The sequence below is a fragment of the Monopterus albus genome, unplaced genomic scaffold (genome assembly GCF_001952655.1).
Source record: "Monopterus albus unplaced genomic scaffold, M_albus_1.0 scaffold33.1, whole genome shotgun sequence".
NCBI classification, from domain to species: Eukaryota; Metazoa; Chordata; class Actinopteri; order Synbranchiformes; family Synbranchidae; genus Monopterus; species Monopterus albus.
This window is the reverse complement of record NW_018127913.1, coordinates 1,500,321-1,512,592: the sequence shown is the minus strand read 5'-3', so window position 1 is coordinate 1,512,592 and position 12,272 is coordinate 1,500,321. Positions and strand designations below refer to the sequence as shown.

At 40.7% G+C, this 12,272-nt stretch overlaps 1 protein-coding gene across 1 annotated transcript in view; it reads left to right on the top strand.

The window, feature by feature from the left end:
- znf407 (zinc finger protein 407) overlaps nucleotides 1-12,272 on the top strand; it is a 153,172-nt gene that overhangs the window by 98,991 nt on the left and 41,909 nt on the right. The window contains exons 7-9 of the mRNA XM_020597248.1: nucleotides 1,205-1,288; nucleotides 3,361-3,481; nucleotides 9,620-9,798. Coding sequence (XP_020452904.1) covers nucleotides 1,205-1,288; nucleotides 3,361-3,481; nucleotides 9,620-9,798 — 384 coding nt within the window. The remainder of the gene's footprint in view (nucleotides 1-1,204; nucleotides 1,289-3,360; nucleotides 3,482-9,619; nucleotides 9,799-12,272) is intronic.

The following is a 12,272-nucleotide window of genomic DNA, read 5'->3' as shown; positions in this document are numbered from 1 at the left end:
CTCCACTCGCCCCATCTGGAAGGCATCGCCCCCAAATGAAGTTGTACAAAACCATCCCATTGATAATAAAGCTAATTTTTATGGCTCTGACAAGTATGTAATTATGTTCAGCGGTGCTTTTCAGATTTTATCACAGTCAATAAACCACACTGGCAATTTCCCGTCCCCCATTTGACATATTTACACGGATCCATCTGATTGGAGGAATTAGTTAGCTGTGAGAGCTCTGATGGATATACACTAGTGATCTGTGACTTCTGCTTGGCTCATCTGTTAGCCAACTAGACCCGCTGCTCATCTGTTCAGTCTGTCTTGTCTTTTCTCGGTTTCTGCTTTTCTCCTCTTTTACACATTTCTCCCAATCCATTAATGCAATATTTCATTTTTCCTTGTCCTTTACTTGAGCTTGTAGATTTTGCTCAGTGGCACCTTGAGAGTAGTTTTGAGTGAAAGGTGTATCACCCAGTCCCTCCACCACCAGACTTTTCCGCTGAGAGGATTCACAGATCTACTTCAATAATCCTTCACTTGTTAGCACCCCATGAAATTTGAAGTTGTATTTTTTTTCTATTTCACTGTATTTGTTTTTGATTAATGTTGTTGCAACTTTGAAATCCAGAAAGTATTAGTGAGAGATTAATTACAGTCAGCTATATTTAGTTGAGATATAAAAGGAGAACAGCTGAAACAAGATAAATGTCATGAAATGTATAGCCTCACATGAAACCAGCAGTAGTAGCTGCTCCCCTTTACCGTAGCTGAGGATTCTGCTGCATAGCTAAGTGAAAATTGGAAATCTTGAATGTGAAAAATCATTTCAACTAGCAAGTGTCAGCAAGTCTGACTTCAAGCAGGTAACAGCTTCTATTATCTCCCCTCTGTTCTTCTTATAGTGAAAGCTAAGTGTACAAAAACACATTCAGGTAATAGCTTCTTCTTCTTAGCCATTGCTGTATTGCTCTCACCTGTTAAAATGATGTTACCAGTGGAAGGTCATGTCAGTTCTTGCAAAGTAATGTTACCTAGTAAAACAAAATAAAACTTAACTATTTAGATTGAAAAGTTTTTATTTTTTTTTTTTAATTTTTATTTTCAATATCTTACAGCCTTTTCTCTGTTCTGGTCTCTCATATTGTTTGTCTCCATCGTCGATGCCCCTAATGCTTGGTCCTTCATTTCCTTCGTCTCCCAATCTGTCTTATAGGAGAGAAGTCTTACCTCTGTGATCTGTGTGGTTTTGCGGGAGGCACGAAACACGCCCTCACCAAACACAGACGCCAGCATACAGGTAGGCAACAACACACACATCCTGAGCTCATGTTGCAAACTAATAAACACACAAACTGTTGTATGCACAGCCCTTCATAATCTGGGATGGTGATTGACACTTAAAGAACTGAACACCATATACATATACAATATATATATATAGCAACTGTTTCACTCACATGCATCCAGGCCCACATAGGCATATCTGTGTGACATGCTGCTGTCAGTGACAGTCATATGTAGCAGTATGGCTGACTGAATCTGAGATTTTTAATTTCAGTTATCATTTCACCATGTCATTCTGTCGCTTAGGGAAATTGCATTTTTCAGATAGGCTGTCAATAACGAGTGTTTTTTTGGAAAATGGAATAGTGAAACAAATACTGTTCTTAACCGTTGTCTGGCAGGCGCCCAAGGATCAAGAATCCTGTTATAAATATTCATTTGGATTTTCATAATTTATTTTGCTTACTCCTCAGTTTCTCTTCCATTTCCCCCTGAAACCTTCCATTTCTGTCCTTCTCCCCAGTGTTGACGTGTGTCAATTGCACTGATTTAGCTGCATATTCAAATCTGCTGTATGAAGCGACCACCATGTGTTTGTCGGGGTTTGACTGATATATATTTTTAAACGCCACTGCTAATGCCAACATTTTTTGTGGTTCCAGTTTCCTACAATAGAAAGACAATATTGTGCCATCATTTACTATCTTAAACAAGTTTGCCTTTCATGCACAGAAGTCAATGGCTAATGTTATTCTTGTCAGAACGGAAATGTCACTGAAGCAGTAATTAAACAAACACGGGGCATGTCTAGAGTCCATTGAATGTCATGTTAATAAACTTATTAAATGCACTGTAGGTTATTAGCTCCTTAAAGAAGGGTGAAGAGGTTTTATTGCAGGTTTTAAACACTGACATCCCTGAAACTGTTGTGTGAAATACCTCCCCACTGCCATTGGTCTGCCATTTGAAATAAAAATAATTAAAAGTACAAAGCTCCCAGAGAGAACAATCCTCTGCCACTGACTCAGTTCTCTGACTTGCTGTTACACCTGCAGACATCAGTCCTGCCAGTGCTGCAGACAAATTGTCTGCAGTGAGAACACAATCTTTAACAGCAGCACTTAACTGACAGATAACTGTCCACAGGGCTCAAACTGGAGGTGACATTTTTAAATGCTTTCAGCAGATCTCACTTTTGTTTAAACTGCAACTTTCACATTCCACATGAAAATATTAACATTTATTAGACAATTTAACTTGTCACTTTTGTCCCTGCAGTATTAGGACTAAACGAGCATGCTTTCATATTGCGCAAAGTCTGAACTTTTAATGGTTCCGTTGTGTCAGAAAATGCTTTGGCTATTCATGGTTCATTAATTGGTTTCAAAATTAACTACAACTTAAAGGCTAGGGCCAGATATTTTCTGTATTAACAGTATTTTCAGCACTCCCCATACAGAGACTAAGGCCAACAATTATTTGCCTCTACTGATGGTTATTTCTGTCAGACTGTCAGTCCGTGTTGTTCAAAAACAATTAAAAACACATCAGGGAAACGCACCTCTGCACTGGGTAACATGTGTCCTTACTACGCACCTCTGCACTGGGTAACATGTGTCCTCACTACGAAACACATGACCTTGATATTTGTTAAGAATATCCGTAGATCTCACCTGATATTTGTTAAGAATATCCGGAGATCTCGTGCAGTGGCCCTTGAGTCTTGCTAACTTCCGATGCTCTAAAAAGTTGTGACCATTTGGAACCATTGGGCCACAACAGTGGAAGTCTATGGCACAGATGAATAAAATAATCCAGGACAGACAGGCTGACAGACATTAACAGCTAAAGCCAACAAATCATCGTTGGCTTTGGTCTCTGTATGGGGAGTGTTGAAAATACTGTTAATGTACTGTAGGAACTAAGCAGCCTTATCTTTTAAAGCTGTCAGAACTGTATCACATGTTAGCCAAACCCTGGCAGTTGTAGCCTTCTCTCTAGATTTGTATGTTGATGTGTGTTTTTGTCATCTCAGTCTCATCACCCTTCTCTGTCTCTTATCTTTTCAACCCTTTCACCCCACAGGAGAGAGGCCCTTCAGATGCAATCTCTGCAACTTCGCCTCCACCACGCAGTCCCACCTATCGCGGCACAAGCGTGTTCACACGGGGGAGAAACCGTACCGCTGCCCCTGGTGCGACTACAGGTACTGGCTCATTGATCATATAAATGCACTAAGACCATCTTTATATTTTACTTTCATCAGTGCCATGGTGGCGCTGATGGCCGCCACCATGGTACTGATGATCAGAGGGTTTATGGGTAGGGGTGGGAGGGGTTGTGGGGTGTACGTGAGACTGTGTGTGCGAGTATGATGTTGCGATAGCAGGTGGCATTGTAGGGTGAGGGGGTTGGTGTTAATGCTGGAGGCTTTGTGTGTGTGAGAGAAGGGTTGGTGGTTGGACACAGGTCTATTCTCCACTGCGCAGCTCCATCTCATCACTCTGCCATCATCAACAGGCCCAGCCGGATCTCCCCACCACACACTCTCTTTCTCACTCACATGCACACAATGTCACTGTGACTGGCAGGTCCCTGTCATTAAAACACCATCATACCACATCAGTAATTACACAGGAAATTGTCGGTGAAATTGAAAAAGTTTTGGCTGGCATTGCACATCTCCATCTCTCTCTTTCTTCCTCCCCTTGCCTCTCTTTCTGTCTTCCTCTCATCATGTGCCTCTTCGTCAGGTTGTGGCAGAAGAGTGTGAAAGGGAATGATCTCAAACCCATCATTGGTTTTAGATGTACTCTTCATTCCTTTTTTCCCCTCTGTGACAAGATCATTTCAGCAGCTGGCTACACCTGCTCCGCTGCAGTGAAGTGCTCAGCTTATTTCATCTGTCCTTTGTATACAGTCAGATTTACAAAAAATGAAATGCTGCGAAGTAATAATTGTAGTCAGGCTATTATTTTGAAATTATCAAAAGATGATCTCACCTTGTACTTAAAGTTATCATGAAGTCTCTCTTGTCTGTATTAATTATGGATCAGCTGGTGTAGGGATTTTTAACTGACTAATGCTGTCTGATTTAAGATGCATGTAAGATACTTTGAAGATTGTTAGGCCTAAACAGGTACCCTTTAACTGTGAAAGAAGACTGCATCATGTATTTTCATATGTGCTCTCTGAGGTTAAACTACGAGGCAAAAAAAACTACATGCTTGTCATTTTAATGAACTATTCTGGGTTCATTGGTGGTCGCTCTACTTATTTCGTGCAGACTGAAATATTTCAAGAGTTCAGACTTTTTTGTTCAAACACTGATTGTCCCAAGAGGATGCATCCTGCTGTCCTAATGTCATTGGTGATTGTATAACTGTTCCTCTAGTGCCACCACAGGTTGACTGATTTTTGTTTGTTTGTTTGTTTGTTTTTATTGTGAAATATCGCAACAGTTATTGGCTGTATTGCTATGAAATGTTCATAGTATCCAGAGGACAAATACCAATGATTCTGGTGATCCTCTGACTTTTTTTTTGCTAATGCCAAAAATGAATCAAAGTTTTTCACTGTCACTCATAAGTTTAGACACACTTTTGAGAGATAGTGGGTCTATGAAATATCTTACTTACTCTACCTGACTGATTGGCGCAAAACTTTGTACAGACATTTGTGGTTCTTAGAGGATGAATCCTACTGATGTTGATGTGATCCCCTGATATTTCCGTGAGCGCCACCTTCAGGCTGACATTTGCGATTTTTAGTCTTGACAGCTATTTGATGGATTGTCTTGACATTTGGCACAGACATCCATGAAAAAATGTAATAACTTTTGTGATGCTCTGACATTTCATCTAGGACCATAATCAGGTAAAATTTAATTTAAAAAATGTTTTGGTTTAGGACCAAGCACTAAACTAAGTAGGTGTACATTGCTGCTAAATGCTTAGCAGCAAATGTTAACATGCTAAACTGTGATGTAAACACGTTGAACATTACATCTGGTAAACATCAGTATGTTACCATTGTCACTGTGAACATCTTAGCATGCTGATCTTACAATATAAGCAACACTGTGCCCAAGTACATTTTTACAAAGCCCCTACAGTGGACAAGTCTTGTTAGTCTGGAACTGCCCACCGTTCCTGCAGTGATTGAAATGTTTGCTGTCATAGTACACTAAACCTCAGAACCCAGGAAAAAAGAGAAACACACTACAGGATGAAGAAGGCAGTGTGAATCCAGATGTCTCATTAAACTTATTGGATCAAAGGACCTAACTACTGAAGATGTACTGTATCTAATAGTTAATTATATAAATTGACAGATTTTTTTTAAATCTGAGGGTACCTTTTGTCCCACAGTAAGGCACAACACTGGATTAACATCAGTGTCATAAAAGGAACCATACATAGGATGAGCCAAATGTTCTTGACCCCATTGTTCCTGCACCGATACTTAATGATCATTATAGATAGTGGCAAATGAAACAGTAAATTAGAATCCCAATTAACATTTTGGTGGCCCCAGGGGTCTGTGGGGTCTAGAGGGGAGGGAAGAGGGAGCAACATGGGAGGAGGATGGGGAAACACCCCGCTGGCTTACTAATACGAGGATGACGAATCGAATATGGGGCCCTTAGACAGCTGTGAGGGGCCTCGCATTGGCCCTGCTTTAAAGCGCTGACACTTCTGGTGACCTACCACAATAGTAGCATTTTTCCATCATGGGAAATTAATGAGCCATAATCTGGAGCTTCACATACCCATAACCCGGTAGAACTTGAAGGACAGATGTGGTCTGTTTCACATTGCTCTTCCATTCTATTTTTCTTTTCCTTTGACTAGTACTGTTTGTACATGAGCAGGGCTGAGTTACTCCCAGACACACACACACACACACACAGCTGAGCAGAGGACATCAAGTCAACAACCACAATACTCATTAATCATCCATGCAGAAATGCAGACTGTATGAGCAGTTTATAAAACAGCTGTTGAACAAGCAGAGCACAAAGTTTCAGAAATGTAATGTCTTCATACCAATTCTGATTCGGGTCAGATAAGTTCTTACAGGCCTAAATGGGGCACCTCGACGTTTTAGTGCTTTTGACCTTTCATTGTGACCTGGGCATTATGAAACAAATACGAAACAGCTCTAAATGACAGGTCTGAGACGAATCTAGTGTGTAATTGACAGCTCTATGTTATAGAAAAAGTTTATACAGTATCTGTTTTAAGGGGACACATCTGATATGTGCTTTTAAAATATCTATATTAATGTTATGCATGACATTTATGGTTTCCACTTGGTAAAATGTTGTCTCCATCAAGGCTGCTCCTCAAATGCATGTAAATGAACAGGGAGTGAATGATCTATCAAATGACACTCATCCCCTATTCAGACTAAGATAGATAATAGAGCGAGATAATTATAGTTGGGGAATAGTGGTAAAAATATTCTAATGATATTGCACTGGGAGTCCTGGGTTGTCAATTAATGGTGTCTAGTTGACTGTTCTCCAGCTATTTATGCAAGCTGCAAAATGTCTTTACTTCAGTGGTTAAGGAATCATTTGTATTGTTCACAATGAGCAGTTTGTGTGTGTGTGAGTGTTTCTCATTAAAGTCACACTGGCATCTTAAACGGCCTAATTGATATGTAGCCTCTGACTCCTGCCATGTTACCATCCTTACTTATTATTGTTTATTGAATGCTGCTGCATTCATGTTTCAATCTACCTGTTAAAATACTGCTTCAGTTCAAGGGGATGGTGGCTTTAAGGATGACATGCTTACCGCCAGTGGCAGGAAGGTTTGCAACCTTAAAGTGAAAGGGAAGAGGGAGGGGGCATTAATGATGGTAACCGGGCCTCCTTGGCAGAATAAGATCCACACAGCACCAGCCCCCCCCCCCCCCCACCTCATCACACACAAAGAAACACATTTAAATCTTCTCTAACGAAGCGCCTCTCAATTACACCTCTCACATTAGCATACACTTGTTGGGAGGAGGAATATGGAAATGGATAAAATAAAGGGAGAGAGGGGGAGAGATGGAAAAAGCCAAAGTAGGGGTAATGTATCCGCTGAACACCAGTATGGCTGATTCCCATGGTGAGTGCGTGGATGGGGGCTGAAGTTGAAACAGTACTGGTCTAATTAATACAGTGTATAGTAGGAGGGCTAGTGTAGGCTTTCACTGACCCACCCGCACTCTCTTTAAAACCTTTTAGCTCTGCTTCAAATTTTAGCTATTTATGCACCGCTTTCGAATAAGAAATCAGTTCACTTTTAACATTAAATGCATTTTTTTAGCTACATGATTTGCGTTTATTCATGAGTGTGTGACAGCTTAAATTTTTTTTTCTCATTTTGCAAAAAAAAAAAACAATCAACAGATGTGACCGTGATCTGTCTGTGAACCTGTTATTGTTTTGCTAGTGATTGTAATCACAACAATGTGTTTGGCTTTTGCTGGATAGGCGATTGACAATATGTGTAAATATTAAAGGTTATGGGCATATCTATTCTCCCTGAGTCAGTTTGAGTCATTTATATGCTCTAAATTCAAACTTTCCAAATAATACAATGGGCATTGATTTAAACTTACAAGGCATTACATTAAGCAGCAAATGTTAACATGCTCTTTGTTACTTTTTTAAGAGTTAGATATTAAATCTGTTGTTTCTATACTGCATGTCACTTGTAAATCAAAAAAAAAAAAGTGGTCGGACTTGTAACTGTTCACCCTCTCTGGATGTCAGTGCTCAACACCCAGATTTGTTCCTGCTTGTTTTCACAGAAGCCAGAAATCCATGCATTATGCAAAAGCTTTCATCAGGTTGAAATACATCAATCAGTGATCCACTAGCATTTTTGTATTTGCACATGCTGTGGGTTACTGCTCTTAAAAAGTGTTGTTTATTCTTTTGTTGATACTGTGGCATCCCAGCTTTGTGTTTGGCTTTGCGAAGAGGCCTCATTGTTCACAACTGGCTGGTGCTTATGTATTTCATACAGCATGAACAGAACCCACTGAGGGGCCTTGTTTTTTTTTAAGGCCCCAGTGGAGCTGGGCTGGACTGTGGCCCCATGATGGAGAGAGGTGTCTCTGCAAAAGTGAAAACAAATTCTCTCCTTGGCTGGCGTGAGCTATGGCACTGTGAGGCTTTATTGTCCCAGCCAAGGTGATAAGGGAGAGTAATTGCGTATTATACTGTCCGAGAATGTCAGGTCCAAACTGAGCACGAGTGCCCCATCCATCAGCACATGATGGTGTGTGTTTATGTGTGTGTATGAAACTGTGTTCCATGCTGCACATACTTTCTTACATGATGCATTATGTGTGCGCTCTTGTGCACATGTGTGTGTGTTTATGGATTCTTATCTGTGTATGTGCACCTATGTAGTCATATCAGAGATTTATAATTTCTGTTTTGGCACAAACTAAGCTTTGTTCATGTATGTGTATGTACTGTATATGTGTAAGTTTGTTTGTGCGTGGCTGTTTTTGTTGCCAAATCAGGGCTTGACTAAAACGTGTGTTTGTGTGTGTCCATGGGCAGGTTTAGATAGAGCCTGGGCGCAGGTCAGGCAGCATCATTAATCAGCAGAAGGTTGTGTGTGACTCTCTGAGCTGACATCATTACATCGTACACCCTGCAGTAGCTCACTGCATGGCCTGCCCTATCTGACCAGCCAAAGCCCCACAAACTCTCTCACCCTCACCCCAACACCCACACACACACACACACACACACACACACAAAATACACCACTGTACACCTATACCTTTTCAATAGATACATAATGCAAATCAGACATATCACTAATGTATTAGGTACAGTAGGCCTCTAGGCTTGTAGTCTCACAGCGTTCGTCACCTACTTCTCCCAGCAACACTGCACACTAAACTTATCCACTGTAAGAATAGAAAATCTTTAAGAGATATATGAGAGCATATCAAATAATGTGCAAGATTTAGATATTGTTTGTGTGAATTCAGTTTTTAGTCATTTGCTGTTTGGGGACTTGGTTCACTGAGGCCTAGTTAGGCAATGAGTGCTTTGAAAGTCTGTCCAAACATGGCTGCTTCCGCAGCATTTAAGCCAGTCTTGAGTATTTGCTTGTGTGTGTCTCTGTGTGTGCATGCGCATGTGTGCCTGTGTGTCATCAATGCAACAAAATAATCCGTACAGACAACCTTTCTTGGGAACATTACTGAGCATTTACTGTATCTTGTGTTTCCTTCCTCATGACTCTGTTCTTTTATGTGTTGCTTTTTTATTTATTCCAAAAAAGGAATGAGGCTGTTTATCCTTGTTTGTTTCCCTTAGATCCAACTGTGCTGAGAACATCCGGAAGCACATTCTTCATACAGGAAAACATGAGGGCGTGAAGATGTACAACTGTCCCAAATGTAGCTACGCCACCAACTCTCCCATGGAGTTCCGCAACCACCTGAAGGAAAATCACCTTGACATTGAGAACCCAGACCTCGCCTACCTACATGCAGGTAATGTGCTCTTGGGTTGGTTCTGCACAAAAGTAGAAAAGTGTTTCACAAAATATTACTATCTGTTGTTAACATTGTTAAGGATTTTGTTGGGCAGTAGATGAGAGCCCATTATGACAGCTGCCCTGGTGTTATCTTTGTATGCGCCCTACCTAAGTGTACTAATTCAGTTTGCTGAAAAAACATAGAAAAAAAATCAACTGGACTTGGTTTTGTTGATTTTCTTCTACCTTTTCTCAGCCTACTATGACCTGGATGGCTGAGAATTTGCACGGACAGTAATGCAATTTATTGATGATTCCTAATGAAAAATTCTTGTCAGAAGTGAGACTTGAAGAGTGTGCCTACCTTTAGAGACAACAGCTCCTTGGAGACATTCTGAACACTTCTGTGTTTGAAGGTTGTTTGGGCTCCATGCTTGTTGTGTTTGAAGGTTGTTTGGGCTCCATGCTTGTTCCCAGCAGTGCCTTGCCCGTACTACCGTGGTTCTGTTCTGCTGGCTACTGAGTAGCTTCATTGGATCAACTGAAAGTTAAAGGGGCACTCAAACAACTTTTATGATCAGCTGACTAGTCACAGAGCATTTTCAGCATGTAAAAGCAATTGTATAACATCTTCTGTGTAACTGGAGGGATTTTGATTTGATTTGATTTGATTTGATTTGATTCTTTCAAACATGTAGAACAAATGACATCAACACACACACACACATAATTACACACAGCCAACCAATGCTAATCCAGAATCAGTTTGCTTATACCCAGCACATGTTTGAATGGAGTAGGAAGAAGTCAGACTTATCCAGTCCTACCCCAGAAATCACCCAGAGGGAGCTTTCTAGTTTGAGAGATGTAACCCTGGATATGTTGGAGTGGTAGTGCTTCCAGGATAAACACAAATTTGGCGAACTTTTTAATAGAAAACCCGAAACACAAATTGGACATGTTTAAAAGGCCATTGAGGGAAGGTCTAACAAAAGATGCTACTGAGTCATATTATGTAGGAGTGTTTCTGGAGCTTTAACCATCCCCAGGACTGTAGGTCAGGACATCTCTCATTCTGGTCCATCAATTTTGCCTATTCTTTTTAAAATCTTTTGCTTTGAGTACCTCAACTTTATGGATGCAAAATACCATATTACTGTGCCCCTTTAGAGTTCCCCTTTAAGTCTCTTTTAATGGTAGCTGGGAACATATTATGTCTTTTATCCACAATTTTTTTTTTTTTTGCTGTTTCAAGGATTGAACCAACCGCCTTCTCTTTACTAAGTTGTCTCATTAATCTTCATGTTCCAAGATTTGTGTGCACACAGAGACTTACAGTATATACTCATAGACAAACCAACACCTGAAGTACTTTTGCGGAATTAAGCCACCTTTCTGCCCCTGCAACCCTGGCCAGACTGTTATTCCACAGAGGTCAGATCTTCCAGAATCCTTGAGTGTGTTTTTGTTGGTGGATCTAGTCTTGCTATTCAATGCTGATGGAGGGCACCCAGCCACAAAGAGGTAGCGCTCAAAGACTGCTGGTCTAGCCATTCCTGCCAATCACTCAGGCCACAGAGACAGATGAAATCTTGTTCCTCCTCTATTGCTTCCTTTGTATCTCAGTGTTCTTCCTTTGTCCTTGAAGGCCACCAAATCCAATCGGCAGAGTGCTTGTCCTTCAGAGGAGCAGAGAGGACAGCCTTTATCCTGTTATCCCTCTGACCTTACATAAAAGCAGGAGAGTTGGAGGGGAACATCATAGGAAAGAGGCCAGGCAGGGACATTACTGGAGAATGCCTGAATTTTGGTGGCACTGTGGTTTATTTACTATTGAAGCTGAATGGATCTGAAATGTTTCTTTGTCCTGACTCTAAAAGGTAATTTTTTGAATTTCTGAAACATACATATTCTTGGTCATTTTTATTCTTCAAATTCAATGACTGACTTCTATCTTTAATCTCCTTTACTCCCACCTCCTAACCTCCTTGCTCAACCTTTTTCCCTTCAGCCACTCTGAAAAACATCGCCCTCCTTCATATTCTCTGAACCCTCTCACCTTTAACCAAAGCATAGCTTTATAACCCTTCTTAGCCTTTCACCCCAGAATTTCCCTCACCTCTGTTTGTCCTTATGCATGACCAACCTTTGGTCAAGAAGACTTTCATTTTGTTTCCCTCTAAGTTTGATCTGTTAGGCCATATGAGAACACAACAGTTATACCAAGCCAAGAAGAGATTTCTCTGTTTGTGTCCAGGCCTATGCTGTAACATTCCACCCAGCTATAGCAGACATCATGCATTGCGAGTTTCAGATTTCAGTGTTTTGAGTGAAGGTCAGGTCCTGTCTGGAATGTGCACTCGCTTTCAGCCATCTGAGGAGAAATATCCTCCTATTTCAGTCAATTTAAGTAGCATGTTTTCAAGATGTCATCTTGACGCTCTAGTTCATATTCTGCTCACACCACACCACAGATATGAACCCAAAGAA